Below are 20,234 nucleotides of genomic sequence, written 5' to 3'. Positions count from 1 at the left end.
ATTTTAAGGAGCATTTTGGGGGGAAAAACATCTCTTGACTATGGGCCATAAAATTTCCATGATTGTGACATAAATTTGAACTATAAATTAGACCAATTACTTTTAGATTGGTTCCTTTTGGCAGAAATTTCAGGAGTAAAGTCAACTTGACTTTTTGACCATTGACCCAATAAAATGGCAGAGCCACCATGCTTTGAGTCATCTAGTTAGTCCAGCAAAGTCTGGCATCTTAACAAGCCCAAACTAGTTACTCAAACCAGTCTTCAGCGTAACATTCAAATGATTACTCTGCGCAGTCCCGGAGGTATTCATTACAGACAAAATTGCTCTTGTTGCCTTGATAGAAGCTGAGTTTTCAATGGGAAATGAAAGGATGCCTGGAAAAATAGGCCACCTAATTAAGTTAAACTACTCTAGCATTTGGCTTGACATCTTCATTACTCAAAATTAAAAAGATGCTTCACTCGAGCACACAAGTTACTATTGTTTATGTTGTTTTCTGCCTAAATTGGCTTCTTACATGGAAGTCTGTTTTTCAGAATTATATCTTGAAATAGCTCACATATTTCTTACAGTTTATAAAAACGTCTTAATAGCTGTATGGATTGTGAACATGGGCGCCATACAAATATATGTCTTAGAGCTCTTGGTAGTCAAGCACACATCAGTCTCTCTGCATATTTTCTTGATCATTTACATATTGGTAGGATTGAAATTTAGATAACTTTTTACCCACCCAGTCTTTATTGTTATCATCATCATCTTTATTAGTGGGGTATTGACTCTGTTAGCTATAAAGGATCAGTTACATTAGAAACATGGATTCCTCAAAAAAACCTTAAGTAGACCGTAAGATTTAAACTGAAATTCATTTGTCCAGTGGAAGTGTTTTATATCAACCTCTCTAGCAGAGCTATTTTGGGAACATTTTAAAACATAAACACATGTAGAGCACACCATCCACTGATTGCCAGTTCCCACTCATTGACACTAATGAGGCAGCTGACAGGTTAAATGTTGTGTATCATATACATTTCCAAGCTGTGGGATTTGTGAATATAAGACTCATTTTTTATTTCACAAAATGAATGTTTGTTGCTGAGTATGCTTGAGAATTTTACAGTAATTGTCTAATAGTATGTTTTTTCAAGCATTAGGGAAATGCATTTCAGTGATAAAAACGATGAAAATATCTGAGTGGAATAGCATTAGTGGTAAAAAAAAAAAAAAAAATTTTTTTTCTCCAAAAATATTGAGCTTCATTTGGAGGATGGTTTGTTCAATGGGCAACTGTCTAGTGACACCAAGACATTCTGGCCCTGGGAAGGGGTGCTGTGACGTTAGTATACCACCTAACTGGGTTCTACAGTTGCATTTGATCCATTTTGAAAACAGCCCATTGCTTGTTCGAAATTGTACTTTGTAGGTTTTTTTTCTTTAGCGTATAAATAATTATGAAAAGCTCAATGATCCTTCCTGTTAAGTTTTGCAATATACAACATGCTAGATTTTTTTGTCTGGCACTTACTGTAGCAAACCTGTCACTAAAGAATGTCTAAAAAATAGGTATGGTATTTCAAGTTAAGAATAGAGATATGTTGAATGATGTCATCTGTCTATGCCAACTCCATTTCCAAGACACGTACAGATTGTTCCAAACAAACACTGAAATTTTATTATGCCAATATGTCAAGTAGAAACGATTTTGCCCATTTTTAGCATAAGAACACTGAGGCTTGGAAAAGCTGAGGTTTTTTCCACCCACCCATACCTCTCCTGAGACCTCCTTCTTCATATCCTCATCTGTCACCTAAACACCTTGAAAAAAGTGTCAAGTTTCCCTTTGTAGTTTCAGTTCCTCAGTTTTGGAGCCGACTTAGCTAGACTTCCCAGAAACACAAGGTTTCAGTTTAATCTTTATGTCCATCATATTTTTTTTTCTTTCTCCTGTGTTTTTTTTTTTTTCTGCTCTGTGTTGTTTCACAGTTTAGCTATAAAAATGTATGACTATAATCCTGATGGTTTGAAATTAATTGATGACTGTCTGGCAAAATAGCCTCCATGCATTCCTTGCTGCTCATTGATAACATTGTGACCATTGTTCCCTGTTGCAAGCAAAGTCAAAACAAATGACTTCTTAGTCCTACCATCAAATTATTCAAATGGAATAGGCTGGTCTGACACTCACAGGGGCTCCAAAGGTCACGATTTGAGACCGATAATGAAGGATTCCCTGTCTGCAACTGGGTCTCCTTGCATTTTAGAAGGCTTTCCTTCAGGAAGAGCTAAACCTACTGTGAGTTGCTTTTCTCTGAAGGCACAAAGCAGAGTGGCCTTGGAGGAATGGGGTCGGGGGTGGGGGGGCAGGTAATAGGACTGCAGGGGTGGGGCAGGCCTGGTAGCCCCAGACGGAAGTTGCCTTCAGGGAAACCTGGACTCCTCTGCACTGTGACTCCTGAGCTGTTTATTTCTTATGCTGACTTCAAGTAAACTTCTTGCTTGTAGTGTTAGTGGGAAGCTTCTGCTTGGCTAGAAGTTTAGGTTAGCCCTCCCCTCTCCCCAAGGTAATGAATGAATTAGATCCATAATAGTAATAAAAGCTGTCGCTTGGCAGCTCCCCGTGTCTGGCAAGGGACTAAGCAAAAGCTTTGCATACATTATCTCATTTAATCCTTAACAACAGTTCAGTGAAGATGACAGAGGTAAAGTGATTGGCCAAATGGCAAAAAGCTAGTAAATATCAGAGCCAGGATGCTGCCTAAGTCAAATTCCATCCTTGCTCAGCTGGGCTCCATTTTATTTTAGCACTTTAAGGTCAAGATGTTGATGGACTAACCTCAACCACTTGGTAGGACTGAGATAACTGCCCAGTACTGGGACGTGTGTGGGGGAATATTCTGAAAAATATTAGGTTGAACCAAATGAAATTGTGAATATTTGATCATCATTGGCTGACAAAAGCAGCAATTTCATATTCCAATTTCGGTTTCATATTTCATACTTGTTTAAACACACATACAAGCTGTACAAAGGTGAGGTGTTTAGAGCGGTGCCTGCCTGCTTCTTTAATTTACCCAGAGCAATGAACCCTTCCTTCCGGTCTTTTCCAGCCTTTCCCACCCCTTTGCCTCCACTGCTGTCCTCTTTCCTCTGAATTCTCACTACTTTTCTTGCCCGGGCCTAGTACACTTTTCCCCACCGTTCACACTTGTCCTTCTCTCCTCCAGGAGGTACACAAAGTACAAGAGGTCTTCCCATAGAGCATCCCTCCTGCCGCTCTTCCCCAGGATCCTGCTCCTGGGTAACTGAAGGACGGGGGTTTAATCTTCATGAAACTGAGGGAATTATCTCCAAATGTTCAACTTTTTTTTTCCTTCCATGTTCCTATCTTCAGCTCCCCCTCAGTGTAAGCTTTCTTCCTAGCGACGGCCCGAGGAAGCAAGATCCTCCTCAAATATTCAGGGATCCATTTGCAATTGTTTCCTGGCTAAAGGTCCAAAAGGTAGGACTTGCCTAGGAGAGTATGGTGAGTAGAAACAGGAGCTCCTCTTTCCTTTTCCTGGCCCCCTTGATTGAGGGAGGAACAAATCAAGAGCATAAGCCAAGCATAGACCATCTGTTTAGTTCTCCTCCTCTGCTGATCTGGCTCCTTTATGAAGAATGTGAGTCTACATACCCAGCATTTACTGATTTCTACACAATGGGCAAAAATGGTAAGAATGGCCATAAACACATGCAACATGTATTTTTAAATGTACATATAAAATATGTACATATAAAACTAGGCCAGTGCTGAATGCTCAAGTCCATTCTGGCTGCCTGCGTATGATTTAGCAAAGAGAAAATGACCATAAGCAAAAGTCAACTCAACACAGGTTTTTTTCAAAGAGAAAATATATTGAAACTTAAAGACCATAAATGTTTCAAGATGGCATATTAAAACCCAGTGCATTTTATTTAGTTATTATATGTATAAAAAATAAATCTGTCATTATGCTGGGGGTGTCCTCTCTGCCCAACGAGCCCTCGAAATACAAACAAATCATTGAACCTCCGTGGACCTCATTTTCCTTATCTGTAGAGGGGAGGCATAGTCTTCAAGGTCTTCTCTTGAGCAAGCGTTCTGTGATTCCATTTGAGCATAAACATAGAACTCTAGAACATTATCCCAAGAAAAAAATGCATAAGGTTATTCATCACAATGCAGTTCAAAACAGAAAAATCAGAAACACCATACATGTTTGGTAATAGGGAACCGAGAGAATAAATTATAGAACATGCACACCAGGATATAACTCGCAGCCATTTAAACAATAATGTAAATGATATTTATGGGCATGGAAAATCATGATATATTTTCAGTGATCAGATTAAATAACATCATGGAATAGTGACGATAATAAAAAATGATAATGTAGCTAACATTTATTGATTGCTTGTATGAGCCAGTATTTATTCAAATTATTTGTATTATCTCATTTATCTCATTTAATCCTGATTACCTGGAATAAATCGAATACAATTGTCATCCCTATTTTATAGATTTGGAAACTGAGGCTTAGAGGGAGTAGGTACTTATACCTACTAAGTGATCAGCTGAGATTCACATATAGTATTTCTAGCTTCAAAATCAGTGCTCCGTCATCTGACTTTTAAAACAAAAACCTGAAACAAAACAGCGAATATGAACTATAAAGAATCTTGAAAGATACACATGTTTTATTTAATAGTGGGGTTTTTTTCTGAGTGGGTGAACTGAGAGTGATTTCTTTTCATATGTATGTTTTTGGTTAACATGGATTATTTACAAAATAAAGCAAAAACATGTAGAAATGAATCTCAGAATACAGGAACTCAGTGTGAGAATTGAAAACCTCTGAAAAACTAAAAAAATTATAGCTGCATTTGTACATAAAATTGTATGCTAAACAATGAAATTTAAATGTTGTAATCACCTTTTTTAAATATTCAATTTGGAGTGATACCTGTTACCAAAAGAATATCCTTGGGACCCCACTAGGGTTCCAGAAGTAGCTCTTGTACCTCAATCTGCTCATCCTAATCATTCGTGTGTAGGTTGTGGCTTGTGGGGGGAGTACATTATTTATTTCCCAGAAGTTTGTTTTTTGTGTTTTGGGGGGTTTTGTTTAGCCAAAGGGAAGGCCCATATGACAAGAGCACACAACGCCTGGTTTTAAAGTTTCCCCTAAAAATGCTGCTTGGAGGGGCGCCGCCACGGTGGCTCACTCAGTTAAGTGTCTGACTCTTGATTTCAGCTCAGGTCAGGATCTCAAGGTTGAGGGATCAAGCCTCACATTAGGCTGCTTGAGATTCTCGCTCTCCCTCTCCCCCCCTCCCCACTTGCGCTCTCTCTCTGTCTGTCTCTCAAATAAATAAATAAATGAACCTATCCTGGCCCTAAGAAGAGTCAATGTCAGACATTCCCCAGGGCGGCCTCAAGTCAACCCTGTTTTCTGGTCTCATTCAGGCTTTGCACACTGGGTTTTCAATTATGAAAAAATACAATCCAATAAAAACCAGTCTCATTGGGGACTGAGTTGGGCTCAATACCCCAACGTTTGTTTTGGTCAGTGGGACCAATCTTGCACTTGACGTTTTCTTAGAAGACCTAACCTTGCTGTTGAACCTCCTTGGCACATTGTCCAGACTTGCTCATTTGCTGACTTTGTGATCTTCCCTTGATCACATATTGCATTTCAGGAGAAGTGTCTGATATTCAGGCCCTGTTATCGGGGTAAATCTGCTTGTAACAATCCCTCCATCATCCCAGCTTCAAGTAATTCCACTTTCGTTCACACTCGACACTTCAAACATGCTCCTTATTGGGAGCCTATGTTTTTATATATCTTCTAATTCACTTCCTTGATAACAAGCTGCATCTTATAGTTCTTTGTATCTCAAGTCACACTTTGCAGGCTGCCTTACACATAGTAGGTACAGAGCAAATGCTTCTGTGGCAAATGAGGTGCTCATTACCTTTTACTTAACACAGGGTACAGAAATTAATGAGCACAAATAAAATAAATGTACTTTCTGCCAAAAAATTGCATTTTGATAACTGTTGCTTGAAAAATTAGTGCATTGTGTGTTTTTAAATGAAGATGATTTATTGCTATTGTCTAACATGTGAAGAAAGACAAAAAAATTGTTTGCAGGATCATTGGCTTGAGCACATCAATGGCACTGTTGGACAATTCTTGCTGAGTGTTAAGATGATTTATGTAACAGACCAAAGCTTTGCACAGTAATACATTATAGTCTCAAGCTATCAACCCTTGTTCATGCAGAGACAAAAGAATCTGAAAAATACCTACTTCTGAAGGTCTTCTCAAAAGAAATTGGAGATAATGTTGATGCCATTTAAACTCTTTTGAGAGAAATCACCATTACACGCAATGTCTTAGCTTCTGAAAACAGATAGAAGTTTATCATTTTTCTAATGAACTCTGCAGTTTGCTTTGCTTTCCATTTAGTTATTCGAATCGTGCAACACCAAATTTTCAATAAAAGATGAGACACATTTAAACATTGGTATTTTCCTATCCTGAAATTCCAGGAATTATGTTACAGATTAAAAATTAAGGCATTCCATATACATGTGATAGCAGTGCTATTTATTTATCTTTTGAATAAAGATCTCTATGAGAAACATATTTTACAATGTTATAACCATAGCCATATTTTCAGTGTATGCATGATTGCACGAAGCCATCACATAATTTAAAGATATGTATAAGATGATATCTTTTGAATTCTTCTGAGTTATGGGACTTCTTGTCACCAAAGATCGAGTGCTCTGTATAATGATTGCAATATGTGGACAGAGACCCACAAAGACAAGGCCCCTCTGGTAGAAAAACTAGATTTTAAAAAGAGAAGAATAGGCAAAGTCCAGAAGAGAGTTCCCGTTATTTGCTCCTGGTCAGCATATATTAACACTCTATCTAGACAGTATGAAAACATGAATTATCTGTACTCAAAAGAAAACTCATTCTAATTAACATCCCACTTCCAGATGCAATATAAAGTCAAATAAGAATAAAAAAATAAGAACAGGCTGTAGCAAAAGGAAATGTGGATTGCAGAAAGAGAAATATAAACAGGATACCCAGGGTCATGGAATATGCTAAGCAATATGATTAAAAAGGAATGTGAGTATGTAATTAAACAGACTGGGGCAATGAGATCTTCCAGAAACCAGGTGAGAAGTTTCCTTTCCTTTGTCACTCAAATGGGGGTACTGGGAAGGTTCAGCGGGACAGGGACAATGGCTTTTAGTCAAATGGCTGAAAAATCTTCCAAAGAGATCAAATCAAAGGAGATTGGAAGGATCCTCTGTTACTTTCCTATAACCCAGTCTCTTGTTTCAAGTCTCAAATACAATCCATCTGATTGGCAATTTCACCTCCTTGCCAAGAATCTCCCAGGGAAGACAGCCTTTCTACAACACAAGGCAACGTGTTAGGAAGTATGGCTTTTGTGGCGAATTTAGACACTGAAATTCTGGTTCACAAGTTCATCGACAATGTCCCTGGGTCAGTAGGAGCAGAACTGTCAGGAGCCCATCAGCCAGGGCTGCTGGTCTACCTGTGTGGTTCCCTGACAGTAAGAGTTGTGGCCCTCTGCACATTTCCGTCATTATCCTCTGAGCTCTTCAGCAGCCTTCCCCTGTTCACTGTTGCCCACTATCATTTTATTTTTTCATTTCAAAAATGCAATTTCATCCCATTAAAATAAAGACAAAACTTGATCTTAGCTATTTGTGGTGGGCAATTAAATGAACATATTATGTGTGAATGGGGCTGCACTGTGTTTCAGTATGAGTTCTGGCAAATTGATCAATGGCAAATATACTGAAATTCCTTTATAATGATGTCTAATGGTGTCTAAATCCCCTCCTATACGGTCCATAGTTGTTTGTTTTCTTGTCCATGACCCAATCCATAGCATGTATAAATCTATTTAATAATAACCAGAGCTAAACTAAAGCTGTCATTTATCAAGAACTTTCTATGTGGCAGACATAGCTTATTGGGCTTTTTACCAATCTTATTTTTTTGCTTTCAATGCTCAAAAGAACCCTGTGAGGCAGGTTTTGAAACTGAGGCTCACAAGGAGTCAGAAACTTGCCCTAGAACCCACACTAATAAATGCTTCAGAGCACCTAGATGCAGTTTTCTGTCTACTGGACTCCAGAGCCTCCATTCCTTCCAACATGCTCATGGCCATTCTTATCAGTCACTGAAGGAATCATGGGTACTCTCAACCCATCCAAAAATCCATCCCCTTCTCATCACAGAAACACGTAGTACTTTATAAGCTAAATGTGCAAATACCAATGGTGAGATTTTAAGAAAATGACTTGAAATAGTCAATGAATTTGCTTTGTAGAACCATGAAAATAATCTCTTGAGGATGGTAATATTTTGAGGTTACTACTTGAATGCTTCCAAGAGTCCCCTGGTGGCCTTGAGAAGTTCACATGTATTATAGAATTAGCCAAGCCTTGTGACAGTACAGCCCGCTCCAGTCCACATTCCATGACTCTTGGCTTCTGTTACCTGGTCACATGGGGATACACAGAGCCTCCTGCACTAGAGTAGAGCTGTCCTGTGGTGTATCTCAGCACCAGCCATATGATGAGACTCTCCTGCGTCTAGGACCAGTGAGTAGCTGAAGACCAGGGAGAGTCTCGTTAAGTAGCAATGATATAATTTTGAGTTCTTTGAGTCCTTTAGATCATGCAGACTTAGAGCAAATCACTTTGCATGCTTCTTTGTTTCCAATTTACCTTTCATTAACATGGTGAAGGTCCAAGTTAAAATTAAAAGTATTGACTTGAATCTCATGCCACCATCCCTAAACACTTTTTCTCTGTCTGTGTAGATGGTCACCATTGATTTTTATCATTCCCTGGGGAGAAGGCAAGCTGTATGGCTCAGACTGCTGATAAGATTCTCATCTCTAGACCAGTAGGGGTAAAATGCACTATAAAGGGTGATAAGGAATATGATACCCCCTTGCAAGTCCATACCTGTTCTCCTCCAGAATTCTACTCTGGAGCCCAGCTCTATAGATCCTCAGAAGACCTGGGATTGACTTGGTGGTCTCTAATTCAGGCTTAGGGGGAAAAAATTAAAAAGCATAGTCCTGTATCTCATGGGCTCTGCAAAGGTCTTAGAAAGGAATGTTGGTCCCAAGACAGCTGGAGAATGAGAAATACTTGAAACTCATGGCCTTCCTGAGACTCAAAGGAAGAAAATAAGCCCAAGTCAGAAAAGGACCTTAAGTCAGAAGACAAATGTATTAGGTCCACTGTGTCACCCAGGGATGGCCTTAACAAAAGCCTTCTTTGACTGCCCATACCCTGGTCTCATCACCAGTGTCCCTGTTCCTGTGCTCAGAGTACCTTCTCATCCCGTCCATGCTCCCTTGCTGTGGGCCATGCATGGGGCCTCACACCTGCTGTTGCCAACGGATCCTGATGTGGAGCTGAGGCTTCATTGGGGTCCTTAGCTGATGTTCTACCTGCAAGAGGGGCTAGGTTCCAACAACTTCTGAGAACTGAGGAGCCCCAAACTCACCCTTACAAATCCTCTGGGACCTCTGTGTCACTATGGAATGGTAAGTGCATGCCATTTCAGAGGGACAGATCAGCAGCCAGAGAGGGACACCAACTACCCTGCCCCAGACTTTCTCAGGCTGCTTAAGCCTTTATATCTCTAACAGGATGTGTCTGGCTTCCTGACATGCTGAGAGATTAACTTTATATACCGTGTTGTCAGCTGGCTAGTGCAAAGTCTTGGGAATACAGGGTGGGTATTCAAGCCCTTGGAATAACAATTCACAAATTTCATGCCTTTAAAAAGTCATCTTAGCATTCATTCATTCATTTATGCATTCATTCAGTGATTCATTTGTTAATCCATTCAACAGACATGGAATACGGATTCTAACCGGGCCAGCCTCCTGGGGAATAAGGAAAACACTGGATCATATCCTATTGTAATACTTTCTTCCCCAAACTGCAATTTTCTCTAATAATATATATCTTACTATTGTTAAGTCAAACTTATTCCTATTAAGTTTTTCAAAATTAAAATAAAGATGTCGAGTCGTAGAAATCAACAGAGAGGAATTAGCTAATTCACTTCCACATTAAAAAAATAATTAGTAATTAGTCTAGCATTGGAGTTTTTGTAAGTTCTTTGACATTTTAACATTCATACAATTATTATTATACTTTTATTTGGCATCAGTTACACTGTATTGGGCTCACGGCAAATAACCACATCATGACTTCTAATGTAAAAAACAGAAACTGCTAAGTAACCCTATGTTGTTAAAATTCCTGATCCACGTAACTACCCATTACCAGTTAAATTGTGGAATCTGTGGTTTAGGTATTTAAGTGCATGCATTAAATAACATTAATGTGTAATTACGTGAAAATAAACCATGTAGCTTTGTTAAATTGCAGTAAAATTGTTATCACTGAATGTAAAGTGATACCAATTAAACCTTCCTTTAGAACACCACAAATTAAGATTTAACTACTGAAGAACTGCTAGCATGTAAAGTTATGGTATACCATGGATAGAATATCCCTGAGTATTTTCAGAGGCTTAATAGCATTTATAAAATTAAAAACATCTTTCTCCTTTATCCCTGGCATTAACTGTACCTTATTTAGGAAAGTTTCAGACACCATTAACTTCTTAAAAGAGATGTATCAACAACTTCAGCCTTTGAAATGTCAACACAAAGACAAATTATGCATTCTTGTGCTCATTTTGAGTAAATATTTTAGAGGGATAAGCATTGGGTTGGAATTTGGGATAAGGAAAGACCTGAGACCAAAGCTAATGTGAATTCTTAATGGTTGGTGCAAAACTATTGGGTGTTGACAACTTTATATAACTCAACTTAATAAAATAGTAGCAATTAAACTGCTTCTGTGTCACAGCATGTGTCCATCTCTCATATATACTGAGCTGATTATTTACCAGCTGAGTCAAAGTGACTTAAGTTCTGAGTCTCGATTTTCTCTTCAGGAAAACGGGATAATGATAGCCACACACAGGATTACTGTTAAGCATTAAGTGAAGACCACATAGTCAGGGACTCGATACAGCGCTTTTAACAAAACCAGCATTAATACACGTGCTTCCTCTCTCTCCCGCCTCCCCACTTCCAATCTTTTACGCTTCTTCTTAAATCAATACTTGTACCAGGAACTGATGGTTTACCTCTATAGACTCAAGGTCTAAAATATACCAAACAAATGAGAATTCAATCAAACTTAGGATTTGACACCGACCACGAATATATTTTTCAGACAAGAGATCTAAACTATAAACACGAAACTTTGGTACCCGATGATTGAACTTTTAGAGCTGGTGGCTTTGTTAGTAGAACTCTAGATATTAAAGAACAATGATCTGCAGAGATGAACCAAATCTTTTCCTTCACCTACCCCCAGTCACTAACCCACACGTGCCTCTACGTGACCAAGTCTCAATTCCAGATGTTCCCAGTAGCGCTTCATTTCATCATGTCTTCTGACAGCACCTAAACAAATATATCAAAACTTGTACAACATTTAGCAAGTGCAACTTGAAGATTTTCTTTCTGTTAGACAAATAGACGCCATCTGGAAAAAATAACCCCAGGCACTTGGATGCAGGAGCATGAAGCTTATTGGCTGAACACCCAATGAATACCTTACGCTACTTTCTTTGGCTCCTGCCCTCTGCCTGCTCATTTCAAATCTTGCACACTTCAGCAGGCTCTGTGCTGTTAGTCAAGCAAGTCCTGTTACCCGTGCACTCAAATACTAGGAAGGCAGGCTTAATTTGAAAGATAGGCTTGCAAGAGTGATCAGGACCCAAATTGTTTCCTTTTTATTATAACACCTGCTCTATAAAGGACTGCTAAATATCGCTATGCCTCTATCTTAATTGGGAACAATATTTTATTATCTGGTCCCTCCTCATAGTTTCAATGTTTACCACCTTCCATTTTAAACAGGAGTGTCCTCATATAATCTTTCCTTCCTTTTTTGCTCCTCCCTTCCTTTTTTTTTTATCTAAAGCTACTTTCCAAAAGGAAAAGCCCCTCATATGTTGTTATTTATTTTACTGTTTGACTTTTATTCCTAAATTAGTATTATAATAATGTCAGTGTGCTATTGCTTTTCAAAGTAGCTGTACTGAATCAAAATGGCTGCAATATTATTTCGCGGCTTTTAGAGGAAAATCAAATAAATGCGAATAGTCAGAAATCAAGAAAACAATCTTCATTTTATTTTGATGGTATAATCTTCATGATAAAAATAGCTTTTAATGGTTTTTTTCATATATCAAACTTTCTATACAACCACAGTTATGCAACATGCCTAAGTTGTGTCTTTACTAATTATTTTTCTTTTGTCAGTTGTGAGCATGCAGCTTTTCAAAACTCAAAAGCAATTGCCCCCAGAACTTCTGGAATTCATTTTATTATGTCTCATGATCTGAGCAGTAGGGAGTCCTATGAAACATGTTTGATTAAACATTAATTTTATAAATTGCCTTCTTTCCCCACAATTCCCATGAAAAAGGTATTCAGCTAGATTAAAATTCTGGAAAATTTTAATGGGACCTTTGAAATCTGTTTGAGTTCAGTTTCTTGGAAAAATAAAACTGCCTAATGGAAGTACTCTTTATACAAGGAGTGGATATGCCTTTGAGACAATTTTCTTCCGTGCATATTATTGAAATGACAGCAGGGTAATCTGCATGTTTGAAATGTGTTTGCCAAATCCATAAGGCTGCTTGTAATCACATCTGAAGGGGTCGTGTGTATTTGTTCACGGTGATGAGGAAGAAGGGGAATGATAATTTGCAACAATATCCCTTGTCTTTTCAGTCTTACCCTGGTCCAAGCCTGGAAAGTGAAGACTTCAACATTCCACCAATCACCCCTCCCTCTCTCCCTGACCACTCACTGGTGCACGTGAATGAAGTCGAACCTGGTTACCACTCTCTGTGTCACCCAATGAACCATAATGGCCTGCTACCATTTCATCCACAAAACATGGACCTACCTGAAATCACCGTCTCCAATTTGCTGGGACAGGACGGAGCACTGCTTACTAACTCCATTTCGGTGGTAAGAATCTGTTACTGATTTGTGGTGCGGAGCGAGGGTCATTAGTGAGGGTAAGGTCGACTTTCATGGGAGATGCTTTACATTGTAGTAACGTGGGATTCGGAAACTAGGCACAAGTTTTTAGCTAGGGAAAATGTTTCCCATACATTCCTAAAGTAATTTTCTGTCTTCTGTTGACTTCAAGGCAAAATCAATTAATTACCTGTTTGATCACTCATATGTCTAACCCAAAGTTCTAAGCCCTATTTGACACTGAAGGCCCTGTCATAAAGTTGAACTGTCTTACTAGCTTTCAGGTAAAAAGTTATCTTTAGAGGGGCCACAAGCAAGACCCTCACATCTTCTGACTAGGAACTGCTGTTCAGTCGGATTTCTCCCCCATTTTCCACAGATTTACAGGATAGGAAAGTAAGAAAACATCTTCATTTGTATTTCAGAAGTACAATTCTAGTGACCAAAATTTATCTCCATTAAAGTGTTTCAATCTATTGGATCCATTGTCCCCATGAATCTTCGAGTGTTCTGTACTTCTCAAAGTTTGTGGGAATGTGTATCATCCAGAAAAACCAGCAAACATTAAATTTCCAGCCCTCTACCCAGAAGTCCAGGGATCTGTATTTTTAGCAAGCATCCCGTGTTTGAGAAACATTGACTTATCATGAAATCTTTCCTTCTGGTTCGTGTGTCATCTAAAACCTTAGTCATTTCTCTGTCTATATCTCAAGGAGTGAAAAATAGTTTCAGCAGTATATGGCCAAGGACAGAACTCTTTACCTTGTCATCAAACTCTCCCTGAGGTTAACAGTGACTTTTAATTAGCACTCTTTGGTTTCCGTTGTTCAATCACTTAACGGTACATGTAACTCGATTGTCATTTTGGTAAGTCACTGAACAGTGCTGTTGTGCTCACAATGAACAAATTGATTAACTTGCTCATCTTGTATGGCTTTCTGGTAGGCAGCATTCACATTATCACTAATCAAAATCATTTGGGGATGTATCTCTAACTTGAGTGGCTTCACAAGAAGGTTTTCCAATTAATCATGAATGTGAAGGGTGGGGTTTGGGGAGGGAGGGTCAAAAGAGACCCTGAAGTCACTTTTCGAGAATGAAACCCAAAGCCTCATGCCATGACAGTGTCCAGATTCTAAGAATTGGCAGCTAGCTCAGTGGCCAAGAGAGAACTCATTCGCAGCACTCACGGTGGCAGAAAACTATTGCCTTGATTTTTTATTCTACCTGTATAGATTTGCCCTAAGAATATTAACTATGGCTTTATAAAATAGGACATGGATTTTTAAGTGAATAGGCTAAATTCGTAAATCTGAATCACGCTGTACTTCAAAGTAGTCACCTTGAAGAGTCACGTGTCTATTCCTCTTTGGGGCTAGGCCTTCACAGACCCAGTTCCGAAGTCAATGAGGCATCCAGGTGACGCCTTTATAAGCACCACCTGTTTGCTAAGAAGAACGCATACACTGTATATACTACCAAGTCGGTCCTCTAAGCTTTCTCATAGTGTGAATGGAGCGGGGCCATAGAAGGGATAATGAGATATTCAGTTCTGTAATTCAAGTCTCAAAACTCTTTTCTCCTTTATATAATTTGCCTTCTTAGCATTCTGAGGACCATCTCGATATACCACTCACTCGTTAAGAGATGCTTCTTCAGTGTATATATGCATACATACATTGTGTGCAGCTTCAACATATATGCATCGAGGATTTCCCCAGAGTTGCCAAAATGGCAGTCACTCCACCCTCAAATGGCATGCTCAGAATGGGACCTAGTCACAGCGTGAAATGCACCACTTTCTAGGTCCTTCCTCCACTGTGCTCTCCTCTTGCCCTATCCACAGCTTCTCCTCATCCAGATTTCTTTATGCTTTCCCCACCCAACCCAATGTCAAAAACTGGACTTTAGGTATTTTCCCTTCAATGTGGTATTTCCTTTGGAACTTTTAACATTGTGCAAGGCAGAGGGGCCTGTTTGGCCTGCGCTAAGGGGATGAAGCTCTAATTTGCCATTCTGGTTCTTGGCAAGGTGCATCTAGCAGGATTTTTCACAGGATGGTGAGCCTTCCCCATACCTCCCAGACCACATTCTGAGGTGGACATCCACCTTGCCTACTCCCAGTACTGTCCCTACCATTTTATGCTGTTGTGTAAAAAGCTACTTGAACAAATAATCCAATTCTTGGTGAGGCTTTGGATGGGCTTTAGCGCAGTCCAATAGAACTTTCTGTGATAATGGCTTTTCTGTTAGCCATGCCGTCCAACAGGAGTATTCATTGGCTATTGAGCACTTTGAATGTGGCTGGAGTGACTGAAGAACTAATTTTTATTTTATTATATTTGAATTATTTTACATTTAAGGTAGCTACATGTTCCTAGTGGCTGCTATATGGACAGCATAGGTCTAGTTAGTGTTGATTCCAACATTAAATCTATATTAAACCCATTTTTTAAGCCAGTGTGGTCTTGGAAAAAGTAATTTCAGAGTTTAAATTTATTGTAAGAATCCTCTTTCAAGGCTGGGATCTCTGGCTGGAGTCCAGGAGCCAGAGTTTGATATACTGTAAAGTTGCAATAGAAATCCAATAAAGTTGGGTTGGCAGGGCTGACTTCATAGGAGTCTACTAATTCCTTTGAGAAACAAGGAGCCTCTTCAATTCTTCTTTTGAAGTATGTGTCTAGAATGCCATTAATCAGTGTGTACATTTTATTTTTTATTTATTTATTGTTATGTTAATCACCATACATTACATCATTAGTTTTTGATGTAGTGTTCCATGATTCATTGTTTGTATATAACACCCAGTACTCCATGCAGAATCAAAGATCTGTACCTCTGAAACAAATAATACAATATATGTTAAAAAAATAAAAGAAGAAGAAGATAGCAGGAGGGGAAGAATGAAGGGGGGGAAATCAGAGGGGGAGACGAACCATGAGAGACGATGGAATCTGAAAAACAAACTGAGGGTTCTGGGGGGGTGGGGGGATGGGTTAGCCTGGTGATGGGTATTAAAGAGGGCAGTGTGTACATTTTATTTACTGTGATCTAAATGTTTGAAAGTGCTCAAATGACTGATAAGACATGGTCACTGTCCTTCAGAAGCTTATAAACCACAGAGAAAACATAAATAGGTATGAAACAATTAGAGTAAGATATGAAGCAATTAGAGACCAGGGGAAAGGCTAAACTCAGTTTTACTGACCAATGAACCCAGTAGGAATTCCTACTTGGAAGACAGTAGAGTAATCTGGTTTGGGTAGTCTATAAAACCTAGTGGAAAACACAGGGCTGCAGGCAGGGCCTGAAAGATGGTTTTGATTTGGACAAACAGAGAGGGAAAGAAAAGGCATATTGGAGAGCATGTGCAAAGAAGGTTGGTTATTTTAAGTTGGAAGACTTGACCAAAGGCTTCACAAACCAATGAAAGGACCAGGGGCTTGATTTGATGGATTCAAAGAAACCATTGGCTGTTTTCATTAGAGGCAAAAGCATTATGAAAGCAGTATCAGAGGAGAATCCGTCTGGCATCTTCCTGGATGGATAGCGGTGGTAAGAAACTGGAGTTATGGAAAGTCTGAGCAGCCCGTTGTCATAACTCAGCAAGAGGTGTTGAGGAGATACACAGGGCGGTGACAGTGAGAACAGAAAGATGGGCTACTGAGCTGTTTTCACATCATTCCCAGATACAAATGGATCTAAAGATGAACAACCCTTCTTACAGCCATATTTTACATTTCAAAAGCACTCAGGGGTTCTTTGCTTTGAAAGGAAATTTAAGACTGTGGAATATTTTCTTCACATTTCTTTGTAAAAACAGACTAAAACTCTTCCCTAAAAACTTTGATCGTGCCCAATGTGATCTCAAAGTTTAACAACAGAACTCTTGGTCAGTTTGCCAATTGTTAAAATATGTTTGTGAAGAGAGCACAACATAGATCATCAATGCTCATATAGACAAGGAAGTAATAACTACAGAAATCCAGATGTAAGCGCGGCTCACCTAGAAATACAGTGCTCTTTCCAAGCCCTTCTTTCAAGGTCACCTACAATAATAAAAGCTAACACTTGAAATTCTAAATAAGAAATTTGCTGCAACTTTTATAATCCTATGAGTATAAACGACCCTAGGCAGATTTATGTATAGGACCAACTATCTCCGATTGTATTTTCCAAAAGCTTTTCAATGTTATTAAAGCTGAGCCTTTGCTGTTAGTGTGGTGCTCACATCTTGGTGTTAGTATCTTCACATGACGGAATTTTAGAATTTGAATGAATCCACGGGGTGGAAATATTTTAGTTCTCATTTAAGTATTATATATATTTTAGAGATCGTTGTTATGGGTTTTTTTTGTTTTCTTTTTTAAGATTTTATTTATTTATTTGACAGAGAGAGACACAGCGAGAGAGCGAACACAAGCAGGGGGAGTGGGAGAGGGAGAAGCAGGCCTCCTGCTGAGCAGGGAGCCCGATGCGGGGCTCGATCCCAGGACCCTGGGATCATGACCTGAGCCGAAGGCAGACACTGAGACTGAGGCTGAGACACCCAGGCACCCCAGATATTTCATTTTAAAGATAAAGTTTCTTGTATCTGCTTGTTCTTATCCCCAGTGGGCAACATAAGTGATACAGTATTACTGATTATAAGAATTTCCTACAAATGTCTAATATATTAGACATAAAAAATTAGTTCATAATTAGAAATCAGTGTCTGAATGAGTATTATTATCCCAATTTCACAATTGAAAAATGGAGGTTCAGAGTAGTTAAGTGACTTGCTCAGTGGCTCAACCCATAAATGCCCCAACTTTCTTATCTGAAAAGCAAGGATAAAATAGTCCTTAAGTCATGGTGTTAAATGAATATTAAAGAATTGCTTAGAAACACTTTGGAAGTGTTATGTAAGTTTGTTCAATGAATGGGAAGAGTGGGATGCCTGGGTTGCTCAGTCAGTTAAGCATCCGATTCTTGGTTTTGGCTGATGTCATGATCTCATGGGTTGTGAAATCGAGCCTGAGTCTGCTCCCAGCTCAGCGGGGCATCTACTTGAGATTGTCTTTCTCCATCTCCCTCTCCCTCTGCTGCTCCCCACATACTCACGCTCTTTCTCTCTCACTCTGTCTCTAAAATAAATAAATAAATAAATAAATAAATAAATAAATAAATAAGGGCGCCTGGGTGGCTTGGTCAGTTAGATGTCCAACTCTTGATTTCGGCCCAGGTCATGATCTCAGGGTCATGGGATCAAGTCCCACATCAGGCTTTGCATTCAGCACAAAGTCGGCTTGTCCCTCTCTCTTTGCACCTCCCCCTGCTCTCTCTCTCTCTAAAATAAATAAACTCTCTCTCTCTAAAATAAATAAATAAATAAAATCTTAAAAATAAATAAAATAAATCAATCTTTTAAAAAATGAAAAAGGCAAGCTTTTTCTTGACTCTTTTGGAGGAGTTAAAATGCATGAGAGATTTTCCCAAAGCCTTATTTATACTTTGATCCTTAGTCTTCTTCACATCTGTAGGAAAAAAAAAAAAAAAGACAACAAAAATCCTCCTATTCACCAAAAAAAGGCTTTACCTTTTACTGAGTGCCCTTATATACCATTATCATTTAAACCAACATCTTGGAGCCAGACCACCTCAATTCCAATCCTGCCACTGCCAGTTACCAGTTGTGTGACACTGAGCAACTTACATAGCCTTTCTGTCCCTCAGTTTGTTTATGTATAAAATGGGTATAATAAGATATTTAATCCTATAATGTGAATATTAAAGAAGTTAGTATCTGTAAAGTAGTGCCTGTCACACAGCAGGTGCTAGATATATTCAGTGGGAATCCCTTTCTGATAAAAAGGTCGCCAGGGTAGAGTATCTAGATTGCTTTCTGAAATTTGTCATAAACCTCTGAGAAACAAACAGGGTTTTAGACGGGAGGGGGAAGGGGGGGAGTGTTTAGCCTGGTGATGGGTATTACTGGGGCACGTACTACATGGAGCACTGGGTGTTACATGGAAACGATGGATTGTGGATCACCACATCAAAAACTAATGCATTAGTCAATGCATGGTGACTAACATAACATAATAAACTTAAAAAAATAAATAAATAAAATAACCTATATGGAGAGTGAAGCACACTTGGGGTGAAATTTCTCCCTCCCCAAGTTTCCAACATTTCCTTTTTGTATATTCTTGCTGATGCCATTTTATATGTCAGTAGTCAGTTGGGATGCCCACAAGAAGTTCGATTTCTGGCACTTTAAAAAAAGTTCCATTTTTTTAAAGTCCCTGTTTTCTAAGCCTGGCCTATAAAACAGAGTAGAATTTCTATTAGTATATACTGTTGAATAAGAGCCAATTAGTTCTGATTCTCTAGGTCCAAGTTAAACAGCTCTTCATGACCCAATATTGCAAGAGTTCCATTTTTCTCAAAATTCTCTTGAGTTATTTTGATAGTGCATAACTGATGAGCCTGAGCTTCTCAGAGAGTGGAATCTGGTTAGAAGAGCACTGGAACAAGAGTTTGGAAGACCAGGGCCTGCTTTGGATAAGCTTGTTAAGCATGGGCAATTTACTGCACCCCATCTGTAACCAGCAGGATTGGGTTAGATCTGGAGGGTCCAAATTAAGCTCTTTGGAGCCAGAGGAAGGCAGGAGTCAGCCAGAGTGGTGTTGCTGTTATTCGTCTCACTTGTTCACATTTCCTATAAAAGTTCCCCTGCACAACGGATTCTGTCCCCGGAGAAGAGGGAAAACCGCAGAACAAGTTGATCTCTGAGACCCAGGCCAGGGCTAGCATTTTCCTATGATTCATACTCTGCTGACCACACAAGTGTGATCCAGACTCACGACTCACCCAACTTTTCACTTTGGTCACTTAGTAATTTTTCCTACCGTCACTTTGGCTTTGTAGTGTTTTACCTGTCCTCCCTCCCCGACCCCGGGCCTAATCAGTTATTAAGATATTTGAATCTATTGAACAGAATGTTTCTTTGAGTGGAAAATGTTGTTTTGCCCTTAAGAAGAAAGTGATGTTGCTTGGTGAGACCC

General features: G+C 39.1%; 1 protein-coding gene across 6 annotated transcripts in view; it reads left to right on the top strand.

Annotated features, from left to right (window-relative positions):
- The window catches only part of TOX (thymocyte selection associated high mobility group box), a 299,411-nt gene that overhangs the window by 157,175 nt on the left and 122,002 nt on the right, over nt 1-20,234 (top strand). For all 6 annotated transcript variants that reach the window (XM_027576497.2, XM_027576515.2, XM_027576487.2 and 3 more), the window contains one exon: nt 12,931-13,173. In XM_027576497.2, the coding sequence (XP_027432298.1) occupies nt 12,931-13,173 (243 nt within the window). The remainder of the gene's footprint in view (nt 1-12,930; nt 13,174-20,234) is intronic.

This window comes from Zalophus californianus, chromosome 4 (assembly GCF_009762305.2).
Source record: "Zalophus californianus isolate mZalCal1 chromosome 4, mZalCal1.pri.v2, whole genome shotgun sequence".
In the NCBI taxonomy this organism is placed as follows: Eukaryota; Metazoa; Chordata; class Mammalia; order Carnivora; family Otariidae; genus Zalophus; species Zalophus californianus.
The sequence above is the reverse complement of the archived record's forward strand: the minus strand, read 5'-3'. Positions and strand labels throughout refer to the sequence as shown.